Source organism: Podarcis cretensis (genome assembly GCF_951804945.1).
Source record: "Podarcis cretensis genome assembly, chromosome: 1".
Classification (NCBI taxonomy): Eukaryota; Metazoa; Chordata; class Lepidosauria; order Squamata; family Lacertidae; genus Podarcis; species Podarcis cretensis.
The window spans coordinates 39,579,648-39,597,349 of record NC_137170.1 but is presented as its reverse complement, the minus strand read 5'-3'; the positions used below and the strand labels follow the sequence as shown (position 1 = coordinate 39,597,349).

Below are 17,702 nucleotides of genomic sequence, written 5' to 3'. Positions count from 1 at the left end.
CTCTTAGGATCCCATCCACCAGTTTAAGAAACTGTTCCAGCCTTTTTTTCCTGCCTCCCTTTTCTCTTTCTCTCCCTCTCTGCCTCCTCCTCTGCTTTTCATCCCTGCCCTCCAGGCTCACACATGGAGGAGTGGGCAGGAAAGCTCCTCTGACTGGACTACCAATACATACAGCTCCAGCTCAGAAACAAGCTGTGCCTCACAGCCTGACAGGGGAGGGAAAGTGTGTCAAAAGATTTTGATTGTAATTTTGATTATAAGCAATTTTTTTGCCTGACATGCTGACTCCAGAACCTAACCCTTGCATAAGACGTGATTCCACTATAATGAAATTAATTTCTTGATGGAAATTATAATTACTTTTAATGATGATAGGTTAGTGTGAACAATTTACTGAACGGTTTCTGCTTGGCTCTTATACTGGAGCACCAGCTGGCCTGCAGTTATTGTATGAATTTTAAATGATTTTTCTAAAAAGAAAGAAAGAAAGAAGGCAATTAATAGTACAAATCAAATTTTTAAAAGTAGTTGCGAAAGTAAGTAATAATCTTGGGATAATGGAATATTTGAAAGTGTTCAAAAAGATGGTCAATCGACAATAGTTGACTGGTCAACTGACTAGCATGCTGTCCCAGAAGAAACCCTCCATAGTGGAAGACAGTGAGAGTTGCTGTAATGGAAAGGAAAATGGATACATATACTCGTATGTACAAAAAAGCACTTAAGCTCACATATAGGCTTATCTGGATCAGAGCACTCCATTTCAACCATTTTACTTGTGCAAATCACATTCGTGTAAAATAAATGACTTTTCCCTATGCAATCCACCATGATGACGTCATGCTTTTAGAAGCAATAATTTTAAAATAGCTAAAGTTAACTTTAGCTGATATACACATTAGAGGGTTCATTGGCTACAAAACCACCACCACCACCTTCTCATTTCAAATGGACACAAGAGCTTATATACAATGCAATTTTATCTTTACCGATGCTGCCTTTTATTTCACTTAAGGGCTAATTGGCAATACACATTGTATAATCTAGTTGCACATCTAAAATGGCTTTCATCATGATCAAACATTTACCACAAATTGTGAACTCATGGGTGAGGTCCTCCTGAAAGAAAAGCAGTAATAGGCTAAGAGTATGCAACACCTTTTCTTTAATTAGAACACAATGTCATATTTTAATGCTTTGAAAGAAAATCACACCATCAAGTGCCACACAGGTCATCAGCCAAACCACAAGGAAATTACTATTATGGTTATCCATTCCACATAAAGCTTTATAGTATGGCAATAAATGAAGTCTAAAAGTCATCAGAAATTCTGAAAGTTTGCTAGGGTCAACACAGCTGCCTTCTCTGTTTGAGTGCATCCACTGAGAAAAACTGGAAATAAATAAAGAGTGTATGTGTGTGAACCACTTTCTATTATTTAGAAACCCATGGCAATTGGGGAGTAGGAGACTACATTTCACAGTAAGAATGCAAAAATTAAGGATTCTTTTAATTTCCAAAACTGTTTTCTGAGAAAATTAAAAATAGGCATACCAGAGCAGTGAGCAAACACCCTGCTGCTAATCAGCTGCTAGAATGGAGACAGCGATGACAGAAGCTATTTTGGCACCCGATATCAAGTTTGACTGACATGCCTCCAAGCAGCAGTCAGTCTCTTCCAGCTGCTCCTGAATCTGCAAGTGCTGGACGAAAGACTACTCACAGCTATTGCTACGCTACCCATGACAAGACTGGAATCAATTAACAGGCTAGAACACAGCCCACTGGGTTTCTTACCTGTAAGTTATCCCACAGTGGCTTAACTTTTTTAAAAGTTCTCTGATGATATTTATGAGTAATGCCCCCCACTCAGGGTAGGAAGGCAGATTTAAAGAAATTAAAAGACTGCCCACACTGTGCTCGGCTCCTCCCCAAGCTGAATATTTGAGGAGAACTCTGGAAATAGATCTATAAGAATCTCAGAACAACTAAGAAATAAATGGCTAAGTAAAGAAGAAACTGTTAGTTCTCTCTGACGTTCCAGGTTATTCAGGGTCAAATGATCAGAGACTGATGGAGATCCATGATCAAATTTCCTGTTTCTTTAATTTTTATCACATAGAGATCATGGTGAACCCTGATATGGATGTCTGGGCAAGATTCAAATCCCAGCACAAAGGGCTTCTGATAGTGCAGCAGGGCTTTTCAACCCCCCACTCCCCCCACCAGTACCTCCCAAAATTGGTTTGTAAGGTCAGGAGACTTCCATCTAAAAAAACCAAAGAGAAGTACAAAAATACTATATTAACAACAACAACAAAAACCTAATAAAATCAGGTGCAAGGGTGGAGTTGCATTTTGACATATCAACAAGTGTTGGTGCAATTTGCATCACATCCCACAAGCCAACACCTCTTTACTGATGAACCTCTTTGCTTTCTCCAAAAGGAGGTTCTGACATTTGAAACAGAAGCATAGAATTTAGAAGCTACATGAATTCACAGGTAGGAGCCCCAGCCTGCCATTCTTTCAAATACGATACGATACGATACGATAATCTTTATTGTCACTGTCCCATACAGAACAATGAAATTGAAAAATCTACATCAGACATTCAAAAACCAAGCCTGCTATCCCAACTATCCCAGCCTGGTTAGCCCCAGGCTAACCAGGCTAAAACTCAAATACCCCATAATTAAATACCCCATAATTAAATACTCACATAGAGACTACCTTACGCTGCATTTCTCAGGTGGCTAGTCCTAGTCTTTATAACCCTGTACCTTCTTCCAGAAGGCAGAAGCTGAAAGAGATAATTTCCGGGGTGCGCACTATCCAAATAGCTGGCTGGGACCCCTCTCTTCTAGAAGGAAGGACAAGGGAAGCATTCTACTCTGCATTTTCATAGGGGAACTCATCCACACCCAGTATCTTTTACATGTAGTCAATTCCACTGGGAGTGAAGAGGGGAATCTTTTTGTTTTTAATTGTACGAACCAGAAGACAACAGATTGTAAAGGAGGTTTTCCAGAAGCCCTGAGCTTTTGAAAGGTGAAATATAAAATTTATTAAATAAGGGCAATGGATTTAAACCAGTGGATCAACTAGCAAGTTAAGACCCAGTCTGACACAGCAGGTTGAGGTGTGCACTCGCCAATAATTCCTGTCCTTTGCACCTGTGGACTGCAAATACACAACATGACATTTGGACCTAAATGTCAGCTCAGCTTTACACTCTAAATTATCAATACTACTAGCCTACAATTACAGGACTATATTCTTGAGTTCTTTGCAGTCTAACAAGCGTTGCCTGTTCTCTGCAGTATGCTTTTCAACAGCAGAATAAGGATGGGAGAAAAATAGATCCCACAAGCTAAAGGAGTGCAATAATCAACTGAACAAACTTCCAAAGCTCCTTCATAGCTCAATATATAGTTATCTCTAAGGACTGTTAAAATTGGCTTTGACCTGGAAAAACAGCTTTCTTTTTCTATCTTCTCTTTTAAAAGTTATTATTGCATCTGTGTTACCCAATTATATCATAGCTAAATTTGAATTATTAGTATTGGCCTACTACGAGACAGCATATGTGCTGTGACCCTACCTTTGCAAAGAAAACGTCTGAAACGGTAGGTAAGCCAAGTTTTGAGCAAAGCTTAAAATTTAAAGTTGCAAATTAAAGCTAATTTGTGGCTCGTTAACAAATCTACCTCGTTTTTAGACATACAGCCATTTTAATTACCCTTAGACTTCTATTTGGCTACTAAAGGAAGCAGGACATAGCTATTCAAAGATGTGAATTTAGAAGACCTCTGTGACAGCTCCTCTCCAGAGAACTTCAAGTCTGGAGTAAAAGGTCCTCCAAAGACAGAACAAGGTGACCCAATAGCAGAAGAGAGGACAAGGAGCTGTTTTTCAGATGATCTCATGCCAATGATCTACCTCCAGGGATGAGTAGGGTGGATTAGCGGGGACCACCTTTGCTGTGAAGGGACGCAGGTGGCGCTGTGGGTTAAAGCCTCAGCGCCTAGGACTTGCCGATCGAAAGGTCGGCGGTTCGAATCCCTGCGGCGGGGTGCGCTCCCGCTGCTCGGTCCCAGCGCCTGCCAACCTAGCAGTTCGAAAGCACCTCCGGGTGCAAGTAGATAAATAGGGACCGCTTACCAGCGGGAAGGTAAACGGCGTTTCCGTGTGCGGCTCTGGCTCGCCAGAGCAGCGATGTCACGCTGGCCACGTGACCCGGAAGTGTCTCCGGACAGCGCTGGCCCCTGGCCTCTTAAGTGAGATGGGCGCACAACCCCAGAGTCTGTCAAGACTGGCCCGTACGGGCAGGGGTACCTTTACCTTTACCTTTACCTTTGCTGTGAGTCCAGGAATACCAGTTCCTTGCTCTGAAACCCCTTTTCTACTTGGCCCTGACTCCAACTACAAAAGTTGAAGCTCTTGAACAGACTATTGGGCTGATGTATTGTTAGGGGTGTGTTTTTGTTGGGGGTTGTTGCTGTTATTATTTATTTATTTATTTATTTTAGAACTTATAATTTATGTAGAAATTGTTCAATATGTACTTCTTGATGTTTTATTATTTTACTACTTTTGTTATGTCTGTCATCATGTAATTTTTTACATGTTGTAAGCTGCCTTGAACATGGTTTTAACTTTGGAAAGGCGGTATGCAAATAAAACGATTGAATGATTCTCATAATAGGAAACCTGATTTGACAGATGGATGAACGGCAGAATGCACTGCTTACTTAGTAAAAATGCTAATGACATTGTGAGATGTCTAGATTATGTCAACAAACAGGCTGCCTTGCTACCCTATTGGACAATGTGGAATGAATGAGGCCAGTCACTCTTGGTACATATAGAAACCTTTTGGTACATGCTGTAAAATAGAGTTACAACTGGAACAAAGCACTGCTTCACATAAATCAAAATCTACCAGTGGAGTTTATTTCCTCTAAAATTTGGAAAATCAGGTATGGCTTTGGAAATAATTAGACAAATTTCATGGGAGAACAGCATAGCAGGACAAAGTTAAGGATAGCCTTCATCACACCCTGCTTGTGAGCTTTCCAGAGACAACCAATGGACCACTAATGGTGGCAGAATGGAACTTTGATCTCATACAGCAAGTGAATCCCTAGGCCCAGGGAAGCTCAGTGGATATTTGGAAGCAAATTAAATCTGCATAAAACATGTGCCAAATAAATAAATCCCTGAATGCCAGCACCAGAAACCCACATACATTCTCTCCAAGCACATGAATGGCAAAGTGAATTCATCTTTCTATAATTTCCTGTCAAACACTAGAAAGATCACTGAAATTACAAGGACAGTTCAACATTGCCACTTACAGCATATAATTGCCGTAGACATCCATACCTTTGCCTTATGTAGTCAAACCTATGAATATCAAATGACAAAGCATACTGTTGATCTACTTGTTTGATTAAAATTCATGGTACTACATTATTTTTAGCAATCACAACATCTAATCAGTTAATACAAACTATAAAGAGAAACTGAAAGGACAGTTAGATGTCAAAATCATTTTTCTTACCTGACAAACAGATGTAAGTTAAATATTCGCCCTGACCCCCCGTTGCCAAAAAAGGAATCTTTTTCTTCGTTCTCCTTTTTACTTGGACTGCTCCCAACATTCTTTCATCATGTGGAGCGAAAATCTCTTTGCTGATAGCGGATTTGGCACTCATTGTAGATCAGAGATGGAGGAGACGGATTGCGTTCCTAGAATAAAATTCATATTTTAATTTCACTTATACAGCATACTGATTCCCATTACCCTTCACTTATATAGTATGCTGATTTCCATTACTCTTCAGTAGAAAGTACATGCAAAAACATATGCAAGATAAAAAATGCAAAAGTAGTTATATGGTCAAGGATTAAACCCGAACAGTATAACAAGATCCTTGCTACTGTCATCATGGCAACTGCCATCAAGTTTATGCCCTCTCAGAATCCATTATCTGTCATGCTGAGAGGATGAGACAACAGAAACTCTTTCCATGGACTAAGTATTATTTTTTTCACCAAACCACCATACCCTCTCAGAGCAGAAAAAACTGCAGCTTGTAGGAAGAAGGTTTGCGGGGAGCAGGGAGCACAACATATAAGCCCCAAGCTTATGTATGCATATAAGGCTCAAGGTTCCTTCATCTATATCTCAGGTCTTCCTAAAACATTTGAGTGATTCTGTTATTCAGGCTCACCAGCAATGTGGCAAATGCATGTCCTATGGATCTCACCCCAAACATAAGGATCAATTATTGGCACTTCACTTTTATGTAAACCAGCTTAACTCAGATCTTTCCATTTAAAGACTCCTATAAAGACTCCTGTTTGCAGTCAGAGTAAAGAGTCAGGCTGCACCTTAAAAATATTAACTAATTTGTTCGTGTGTGTTTTTTTTAATTGCCTCAAGACCCTTTGTTTTTGCAGCAACCAACAAACTATTCTTTCTTAAATAACAAACAAATTAGTTACTTCAACATACAACAGTGTTGATTGGAAGCAATAAAAATATATATAAATCATTGCTTCCTGGTTACTTCCCACTGCAAATTCCCCCCCCCTCCCCAAACTTCACTGCTTGCCTACAATGGCTTTGCTGTAACTCCTCTTGTCCTGCAGTATTATGTGATTACATCATACACTGGTAACATCAACAGACATAGCCCTTCCCATTTACAGTAGCAAGCTACATCTGCATGGACACTGGTTATTGTTCACTGACAAACGTTCTTCTGTGCAAGATGGAAAGCTGCACTTCCAGCAGCCTTCTAAAAGATCGGTATTGTACTGCTTTCAGCTATACTGATCTTTGAATGATTTGTCATCTTTTGGTGTATTTCCAGACAGACGTGCCTTTCTTCATGTGATGCCAAATGCTCTGAATACAAGACAACTTTAGTATGTGAACATCCAACTATCCTAAGCTCTTTGAAGTATTGTATAGCCATTTAAGTTTAAGACATGATCTCAAGCATCTGATTTAGCATGTCTGATATATTTAGTAAGCAAAACTAAAAACGAACGAACACCATGTTAATTTTACATGCTGTAAAAGACAGCAAACTGATATACAACTACCTGGGAGTGAGTCCCATTGAACTCAATAAATCTTGCTTCTGGATATACATGCACAGGATTACACCCTATAAATGACTCAAAGGTTTCAACTACTGTACTCAAAAGGTTCAAATACTTTTGTAGCAAAATACTTGACTTGGGATGCATGTGTGCAAGTTACAGCATACACTTAACGTCGTTAAAATTTTACATTTGAAGCCAGAGTCAAAAGCTTTACTTGGAAATTATTGTTTTTAAAATTAGTTTTATAGGAATACAAAACTCTAAATCAAAATGAAACTACTGCAAAATTAGTACAGGAAATTTGTTTTCAAAAATCTTACACATGTTCTCAATTGTCTGGCTATGAGGTTTCAAGCATCTTAAATATCCAAACCAGTATTCTGAGCACCATGCAAACATTTCTCTTGCCTCACTCAAATTCTCAGATCTCTAACTGAAACAAGAGTTCTAATCTATGACCACCCTCAGCAGAAATCTGCCCTCAGTAGGACTATCCAAACTAGGCCACAGACGAATGCAGCCGTAAAAATATAGTTAAGGAAAACAGCACTCCTTCAGTCTAAGCCTCCAGAATTGCATGTTACTGCTTCAAAAACTTGTGCTTCTGCACCTACTTTCCATCTCTAATTTCTTTGAATGATAGTTAACAACATTTACATATTCCACTTGATTGCAGTAAAACCTCCAAGTGGTTTATGAAACAAAATCTGCTTCGATTTCCTGGTTAGAGAGCTGGTGGCTTTCTCAGGCGTAACATGGAAATCCCATGGATCCACCAACATCTACATCACATGAGTTATGCACATGTAGCTTCAAATGCCTACAATGTTCATGCTGCTGCCTAGGATTCTGAGAATCTTTTCTGACACAACAGTATATCACATAGTCTTCCTATATGACATGTACAAGATCACACTCTAGACCAGTTTTCCCCAATATGGTCCCTCCAACTGTTGCTGGACTACAGTTCCCACCATCCATGACCACTGGCCATGCTGGCTGGGGCTGATGGGCATTTTACTTTTCTGTAGTTATTTGTACTTTTTTATTATCAGAAGCAGTGCTTTGAAAGTGACTTGTGTTCCACTGACTAATATGCACCCTTAAAACAATTGTTGATCAAGTATCAAATTATATATATGCAAGAGAGAAAACTAATTTTCCTTTTTAATAATGTTATTGCTTTTTGGGTCTTCAGTAACTCCTTTGCTTCTGTTCAGTTGCTGCTTGGTCGACTTCAGACCTGCCTCAGGCTGTGAAGGTTTATTTGGCATCAGGTGTTGTTCCTTTGTTCCTGTATCAACACCCCTTTCCAAACAATTTAAGGGATTACCTACAAAGTCTTGGCAGTTAGACAATTTCACTCCCAATTATATAGTATGTATGTTTGTTTGTTTTCTCTGAAAGGGTTTCATTGTGTCCAGATAAAGATTGCAGAGGAGGAGGAGGAGGAGGAGAGAAGTAAATATACCAGTCTTGATCTTCTTCATGAAATGCTAGTACCTTTCATTTTGAAAAGAAGCAGGATGAAAATGCAAATCTCATCTTACAGATGAGCATTAACTATCCGAGGCTGCATCAACAGAAGTATAGTGTCTAGATCATGGGAAGTAAGAGCAGGACTTTCTTTCATCTGGAACTCGCCAGAATTCAGTTCTGGTACCACTCAGGGTGATGCCATTGCCATTTTAAGAGAACAAGGGAGGCATTCAAGGTGAGTTGTGGCACCTCTTTTTCTAGAAAAATAGCACTGAGTAAGAATGCCACTCTATTCTGATTTGATCAGACCACACCAGTTTGGGTGCCACAATTTAAGAAGGATATTGACAAGCTGGAACGTGTGGAAAGGAGAGCAACCACGATGATCACGGGTTTGGAAACCAAGCCTTATGAGGAATAGTTGAGGGAGTTGGGTATGTTTAGCCTGGATATGAGAAGACTGAGAGGAGATATGATAGCCATCTTCAAATATCTCAAGGGTTATCACGTGGAAGAGGAAACAAGCTTGTTTTCTCTTGCTCTGGAGGGCAGGACTCAAACCAATGTCTTCAAGTTACAAGAAAGGAGATTCCACCTAAACATCAGGAAGAACTTTTTCACAGTAAGAGTCATTCAGCAGTGGAACAGACTCCCACGAGAGGTGGTGGACTCTCCAACTATTTTAAAAAGTCAAGAGGCTGTATATATAAGATTACCCCCAAATTAAATGCCCCATACTGTTTGCTTAATATTTACATTCAAAAGTCTAAAACGTTAAAAAGTATTCTTTTAAAAAGTCATATATGCAAGATTTCATTGTTGCAAACAATGAAAACATTTAACCGTTTTGCAACACATTTCCTTTGGCCTTGAGGCTCAAGGAACAGTTTGTTTTCAAGTGGGTTAAGTAGTGAATGTTTCTAGGCAACATCTTGGGAAGCAAACTATCAGATACACTTTCCCCACCCTGCTCGAATAATCAAGGCACGTTTTAAGCTCATAGGTTAACAAAAAAAATGCCTTCCATGTAGGAGATCAGAAAATACTAGATCAGAAAGGATTGTAATAATTTATTGATCTGGTCTATCCATAATAGATAAACTTTGATGTCACCTGAATGTGAAGGTTTTGAACATTATTCTCCAGCATTTCAATGTGTTACAGCTATAAAGGAATGGTATACTTTGATGAATTCCAACCTGGGATACCCAATCTAATTACTGAATTATCTTTTTCTGAAATAGAGGAGTCATGGAGTGCCAATATTATGGCATTTGGAGATTTAAACATTCACTGAGTTAGAACAAAAATGATCTTACAAGAATACTGTCTTGAACAGGCTGTCCTGAATGTGTCCTGAGAACTTTAATACAGTGGTGCCCCGCAAGACGAACGCCTCGCAAGACGGAAAACCCGCTAGACGAAAGGGTTTTCCATTTTGGAGGCGCTTCGCAAAACGAATTTCCCTATGGCCTTGCTTCGCAAGACAAAAAAACCGCTAGACGAGGAGACTCGCGGAACGGATTAATTTCGTCTTGCAAGGCACCACTGTAATGTTGTTAGAATTTAGGAGTCTAAGGGAATCAATAACTGAAATCTTTTTTAAAAAAATAGTTGTGGAATTTACATATTACAGATAGACAAAAAAACCCCATTAATATGACTGACATACTGCAGAACTATGATGTCAGTTATCCTTTCAGTACATTTTATACAATGAGATCACATGCTAATTGCCAGTCAAATACATGAGAAAGTTACTCTGAAAAAAAGTCTAATGTTTCAGTCTCATATACACACTTAACTGGGAGTAAGTTCTATTGAACCCAATGGGACTTGTTTCTGGCTAAATATGAATAGGACTGCACTGTAATACATTTGGCATTATCATTATTTATAATAAAGAATTGCAGGAAGTTGAAAGCAATTTTTGATTAGATACATAATGCCCTGTCTTACAAAAAAGAAAAAAAGAAAAAATACAGTGTGGAAGGCTGTTATCATCCTTGCAGCATTATTCAAGAAATGCAGTTAAAGTCTGGACAAAACCACTTAAAGCTCTCAAACTGAAACACGAAATGCAAGAAACGTTATGTTGTCCATTGTGCGAGGTTAACCACTATAAGCTTACGAAGAGTTTCATAAGCAGCCACATCAACAGTTTGCACACATGGGGTTGCATCCAACTAAATTTTACTCTGAAGAAACTCACTGAAATTAATGGACACGACTAACTTAGGTCCATTCCTTTCAATGCATCTACTCTTGAGTGAAACTTTTTTTGGAGCAGAAGCCATAGTTCTCAATGTTGTGAGTGAACATGTGCAATACAGGGGAACTGCATCTTGTGTGAGCGTTAGATTCCTAAGGTTACACGTATACATGAAAACTGCATATAGCCCAAATAACTCTTGGAGATGCCCATGCAGTTAGCCAGCCTGCTTGCCTTCTATAAGGCAGTAAGTGAGGAGCAAAGTCCCACACAGCACACCTGCACCTTTGGCCAGCAGTGCAGTGGCTCTGAGAGTTGTGTGAATGTTCTCACAAGAGCACTCGTTTTGTGCTGGGTCTTGGCTGTTTTCCCCAGGCAAAGCCACTTTGGCACACCCTGAGAGCAGGGTGCCTTTAGCTCTCAAGAGATCTCATGGGAAATCCCCACCACTCCCAGAGCCACGGAGCTGCTGGCCAAAGGTGCCCTGCTCAAAGGGTATGCCAAGCAGGCCTTGCCCAGGACCTCTGATCCTTTCCCTCCCCAGACCGCCTTCAACCACGTATGGTTGAAATCACAGAGTTGGAAGGAATCCTGAGGATCTTCTAGTCCGACCCCCTGTAATACAGGAATATGCAGCTGTCCCTTAATGGGAATCAAAGCTGCAACCTTGGTATTATCAGCACCACGCTCTAACCAACTGAGAGATCCCATTTCAAGTCAAATGCATGTTAAGATGCAGATTTGCTGCATATTAAATGTACTAAATCTCCGCTTCCTTATTTCTTTTGTATACACAGAGTAACAAGAACAGACATAAAAAAAAGAACAAAATACACCACTACAATAAAATCAGCTTTAGCACAATAAGACACACTTTAAAAAACCAAAAAGAAATCCTACTTTTACAGGCGACTGGACTATATTACAGCCCATAAAATCACTTCCATGGCATGCACCATGCCAATTTTAGTTTAAGTATCAGAAGCCACTCATGAACTTGGCCCTTGGCTGTAGGATGTAACACCTGCCCTCCAAATGGAGTGCAATTCATAGTACCAAATGTGGGATAGGGAGTGGAGAATTGACAGTGGATAATTTGGCGTATTCTTCCCCACTTCAAACAGCAATGCCTGTCTCTCTTCCACAATCACAGCAGAGAATGGTCAACAAAAGGAATCCAGCTTTCAAGCTCCAGTAATCTCTATATTATGGCTCTCTGAATGAAGTGCTATTTCCTTATAGCTCATAATTTTTTATTCATACCTTGCAAGTAGCAAATGTTAGGGGTTTGTTGCTGTTGCTACCACTTCTGAAAAGGGTCGATACAATCAATCAAGTAACAAATACAGAATAGAAGCCAGTAAACAATACTATTGAGGGAATGCAATTTCTTAGGGTTTTTTTTTTTAAAGAAGTTTCCCCCCCTTCTTTTTAATGCAGTTAAAACCTTGGTACACAAAAGGCATCCTATGAAAATTCAACACAGAAAAAGGACACGTTAAAATCGCACAAGAAAAACAAAATTCTTAGCCATCCAACTGCAGACAGGTCTCAAATAGGTGCTCCAAACTATCCATTTTAGTTGGCTTTCCTAGCCATTGGAATATGTCTGTCCATTCCCAACTATAGCACAGCTGGGGAACCCATGGCCCACAACCTCATTTTGTGTGGCCCCCCCAGGACACCTGAAGCTGCTTGTTTCTTCTATCCAACCTGACTTCCTTCCTCATTTTACACAAGAAAATACCACAATAAAGTGGCAACCCTACTTGTCTGAGTTTCTCAATGCATCATTGTGAAGCTGAGGCATTGTTTCCCTTTTTTAAAAGAGTACTTCCTTGCAAATCCAAACCACTAACCAACCAAGATTGGGAAAGAGGCATTTCTAAATACATCCCTGCCAGCGTACGAAAGTTACAAAAAACAAATAGTATATGGGATAGTGGTGGTTACAGGATAAGATGGTATGGATCTAATAGCTAGCACTGCTATGAGTCATCTGTTGCAGTAACATGGACTCCTCAGTTTCCAGTAGGTGATGCCTTGTATTCAGTATGTAATACCACATTTCAAATTGCATTCCTTAAGGATTGTTTAAGAAGGAACAGGATCCCTCTGCCCTAATCATTCAATTCTTTGGTCAAAGTATGTTAATGCATTTTTCTATTCTATTAGAAAGAAATGTGTATTTTTATTTCTATAATGATCAAGTCTGGAAAACTGGCAGAAATAATTATAAAAGACAGAATTAATAATAATAATTTTATTATTTATACCCTGCCCATCTGGCCCTATACACCACATTTTATTATTTATACCCCGCCCTATATACCACATATAGAACAATTATTGCTGAAGCAGAACCAGCATAGCTTCCACAAGGGTTAAGTCTTGCCTACCTAACATTTTAAGAATTCTTTGAGTGTGACAGTAAGCATAAGATGTGATCCAGTTGCCACTGCGTATACTTAAAGACTTTTAAAATGTTTTTTGACCAGTTACAAAGACCCTCAGCAATTACTGCAGAGTAAACTTAACGGTCAAGAGATAATAGGACAGGTTCTCTTATGGAACACTAACTGGATAAAGAAAAGGAGACGGGTAGGAATAAATGGCAAGTTCCATGCTAGTGATCCTTAGGCAAGGAATTGAAAATTATAATACTGTTAATGCAAAGCTATGGTGCAAAGATGCTTGGAATAATAGTGTGTACAGCTGTGATATCCTCGCCTCAAAAAGAGTGTTGTAGAGCTGGAAAAGATTCAGGGAAGGCCAACCAAATGATCAAGGGACTGGAGAAGCTTCCTTAGGAGGCAAGGTTACAACATTAGAGGCTTTCTAATTTAGAGAAAAGATGTGTAAGAAATGTGTTAAACTATGCACGTTGTGGAGACATCAGATAGAGAGAAGCTGCCATTCACAGCACTAGAACTCATACACCTCCACAAGTGGGGAGAGCAGTGGCAAACTAGTATCCCGCTTGCAGGTTACCCAAAGGCATCTGGTTGGCCACTGTGAGAAAAGGATGCTGGACCAGATGGCTGGTCTTATTTGTGGGGATTCTCAACAAAACGCTGCTATTATCCCCAGTCCCTATCAGGAGTACTTGTGTCCAGGGGTCTAGGTAACAGAGAACAGGAAATGCTTTGCATTTTCTGGGGATAAACAAGAGGGCTCTCCCATTTTTTATCCTCTGAAACCAACTTCATACATACTGTGGGAAGGGACTTTTAAAAACTCACGTGCATGGCACACATTCCAAATCTCCATTTCCTATTTACTGTTAGGAGCTTAGCAGGTTAATTCCTCCTTATTTATCTCTTCACCCCTCTCAACATTCCATAGCTTTAGTAATCTAACAGAGCATACTTGGTTATCACGCTTTTTGGTGATGGTAGTTTTTCTTCTCTTTTAATTTACAAATGAATATACATCTGAACTTCTCACACATATTCATTCATAAGCCTGTGCTGTCCCATTTCTGCATTCATCTGTGATTTTAAATTATATATATTTATGCACATTTTGACACAAGGCAGGCTACACTAGTAATGGTTTCTAAACCACTTTTTGGAGAACTGTATCACACAAAAAATCCTAAGAATAATTACGTTCTGATACATATACTAATCCAGGATGTGCAAATCACATCAGTTCAATTTTTAAAATGCTGATTGAATAAAATTCTGTATTTCTACTACTGTGTATCTGGGGGCCCTCTTGAGAATATAGAAACCACCACCTTGTCTGTAGGTGGCTCTGCTTGAGGGCAAACCAGTAGTCATGGGACCAGTAAGGCCAGTACACTGCTACCTTGGTTCTCAAACTTAATCTGTTCCGGAAGCCCGTTCCAAAACCAAAGTGCACTTTCCCATAGAAAGTAATGCAAAACGGATTAATCCATTCCAGACTTTTAAAAACAACCTATAAAACAGCAATTTAACATGAATTTTTACTATCTAACAAGACCATTGATCCATAAAATGAAAGCAATAATCAATGTACTGTACTACAAAATAAATAAAACAGTATTGTAAATGATAAAAAATAAAATTAACTTTCTTTCTTACCTGCACTGATGATAGTCATTTTATCCATTTCTGCAGTCACACAATCAACCAGTCAATCAATCAATCAATCAATCAATCAATCAGTAGCTGAACTGGGTTACACACAGCCACAAAAACAAATTTACCGAAAAAGCCTCAAAAACAAAAACACAAAGTAAATAGCAAAAACAAAAGTGCCAAACTTAATCCCTTCCAGAAGTCGGTTTGACTTCAGAAATGTTCGAAAACCAAAGCGCAGCTTCTGATTGGGGCAAGTGCTCCAGAAACAATAGGTGACAACTGCATTGGATGTTTGGCTTCTGAAAAACGTTTGAAAACCGCAACACTTACTTCTGGGTTTTCTGTGTTTGAGAACCAAGGCATTTGAGAACCAAGGTACCACTGTATTAGAAAGAATAATTCAGGGGAAACTAAATGGACATTTTAGGAGGCAAGTCATGAGACTTTGGAAATACATCTCTAAACCCGCTGAAAGGATGACTTAAAATAATATATTATGAACATTCAAATACTGAAAGGTGTTGTGGACAGAGAAGTAATTGTTGATCATATCCGGCTATTTTACCCATTGAAAATAAATATTACAGGAATGAAGGAGTTTCCATTACTGAGTCTACAAGAGAGGAGTACTTTTGTGGCATTGCTACGCACACTTCTTCTGAAGTTTCAGAACTCTGGAATGTTACTTTGCTTCCCACCAGTCTCCTGAGCACAATACAGAGATACTGTAGAAAGCTAATGCCCGATTTTCCAGGAGTGGCAGGAAGCCAAATTCAGAGGAGACAAAATTATAGCATGGAGTTATGAGTGCTTCTCTTGACTGTCAAAGGAGTTTCCGCTGAGGGTAACCCACTGGACAGGAGAGAACTCCCTACAGGGCTACAGTAGCCCCTTTGTTCCAAAGTAAAGGTAATAAACAGTCCTTCCATTCCTTTTGCTATGGAGATGGGAGAAAAGTCAGGATTTTTAAATAAAGGGATGGAAGTGTCTTTCCTCTACAACACTGCTAGTACAATGGTACCTTGGGTTACATATGCTTCAGGTTACATACGCTTCAGGTTACAGATTCCGCTAACCCAGAAATAGTACCTCAGGTTAAGAACTTTTCTTCAGAATGAGAACAGAAATCGTGTTCTGGCAGCGTGGCGGCAGCAGGAGGCCCCATTAGCTAAAGTGGTGCTTCAGGTTAAGAACAGTTTCAGGCTAGGAACGGACCTCCAGAACGAATTAAGTACTTAACCTGAGGTACCACTGTAGATGGTTCTGTCTAGGTGAGTGGAAAGCACCAATGCCAATTCTCTATGCTATGAACAGAGAATGTTGTGCTGTGCACAGATGTGGGTCACTGGGATAAACTGTCAGCCATCAGATCTAGTGTCATGTTTACTGCAGTCTTAGTCATGGTGTTGCATCAATCATGGCACAAACACGTTTGCTGTGATGAGGAAGCGAGGTGACCTCATGAAAACAGAATGTATCCAGCTATTTCACAATTCACATGACAATGCAGGCAAACGGCTCAACAGGAAGTATGTAATGCTGTCATTTGAATGATGGCAAATCAGGGAGACTAACAGGTTACAATGACAGAATCAGCATGGATTCACAATCAGCATGGATTCACATGTGCCTGTTACCTAACATACTTCAAGCATGAGACCATCAATTTAGTTAAGTTACAGAATATGAGTTGCATTCAACTAAATCCTACTCAGAGCAGACCCACTGAAATTAATGAACCCAAGTCAGTTGTGTCCAATAACTTCAATGGGTCTACTTTGAATAGGACTATTGCTGAATACCACTCTTTTTTCCTCCTCCCCCCCAACATTTGGTTATTAAGAATGTTTACGATCTGTCCTTCACTCAAAGGTCCCAGGGCAGAGCCTACATATACATTAAAACAAAATTTAACCAAAAGCTAAAAACAAAATACGACAACATCAATATAGTTGATCACAGCATTTCAACAAAGTAAAACTACAAAGTGGCAGTTATGCACTATGATGCTGAAAGCTTGCAACATTTTTTAAAAATAAAAAGAGCTGAGTAGTCCATTCAAATACCTTTTCATCTTCTGAAAACAGTGAAAAGTAACACTTAGCAATGGCAACGGGTGTAAAAAAACCATTCATGATGATGCACAAAAGCTGATTAACATTAAGCTAAGATGGCAATAACTTTGTAATGTTGCCATTAGCAATTGATCTGTAACACAAGTATAAATTGTACCAAGCAACATAAATTTCTCCTTCAAAGCTGTTGCTCAAAACACTCAGAAAAGCTGCAGTAATAAATTAACATGGTTCAGTAATGGTTTAATTTTTTTGTCCAGCTTCTGTCTCAGTAACTTTCTCATACACAGCGTTTATAAGAAAAAGATTCATGAATCTCAGTTGAGAATAATTCCTTTTTCCAATAAGCCCCAGTTTGTGACTATCTAAAAATAGGTAAACCTTTTAGGACGATGGATCCTTTTCACAAACCTTCGCATGCATTAAAAGCCATGCCAAACATGGGAAGGCTTCCAACTAGTTTCTAGTTCTGCCGGTTTTTTGTGTGGAACTCTGTACGAAATAGCTGCCGTGAAGACGAAAAGATGAAATTAAAGTATCCCCAAGGCGAGAATCGACATTAACACCCACTGGATCCAAGTGAGCTTTTATTACCTTTCCACTTTGTAGCTCAATTACTTAAAAAGTGAAGGCAGTAAACAATTCCACATAGTCTATAGTTCTGTGGTACATTCACAAGCAATAGAACTTGGAGGCATTTGTCCTTCCTGCTGACTCGTCTTCTATCTCTCCCATCACCCACC

The 17,702-nt window shown here is 39.4% G+C and overlaps 1 protein-coding gene across 2 annotated transcripts in view; it reads right to left on the bottom strand.

Annotated features, from left to right (window-relative positions):
- The window catches only part of STXBP6 (syntaxin binding protein 6), a 97,120-nt gene that overhangs the window by 67,458 nt on the left and 11,960 nt on the right, over positions 1-17,702 (bottom strand). For both annotated transcript variants that reach the window (XM_079955573.1, XM_079955574.1), the window contains exon 2: positions 5,568-5,755. In XM_079955573.1, the coding sequence (XP_079811699.1) occupies positions 5,568-5,721 (154 nt within the window). In that variant the 5' untranslated portion in view covers positions 5,722-5,755. The remainder of the gene's footprint in view (positions 1-5,567; positions 5,756-17,702) is intronic.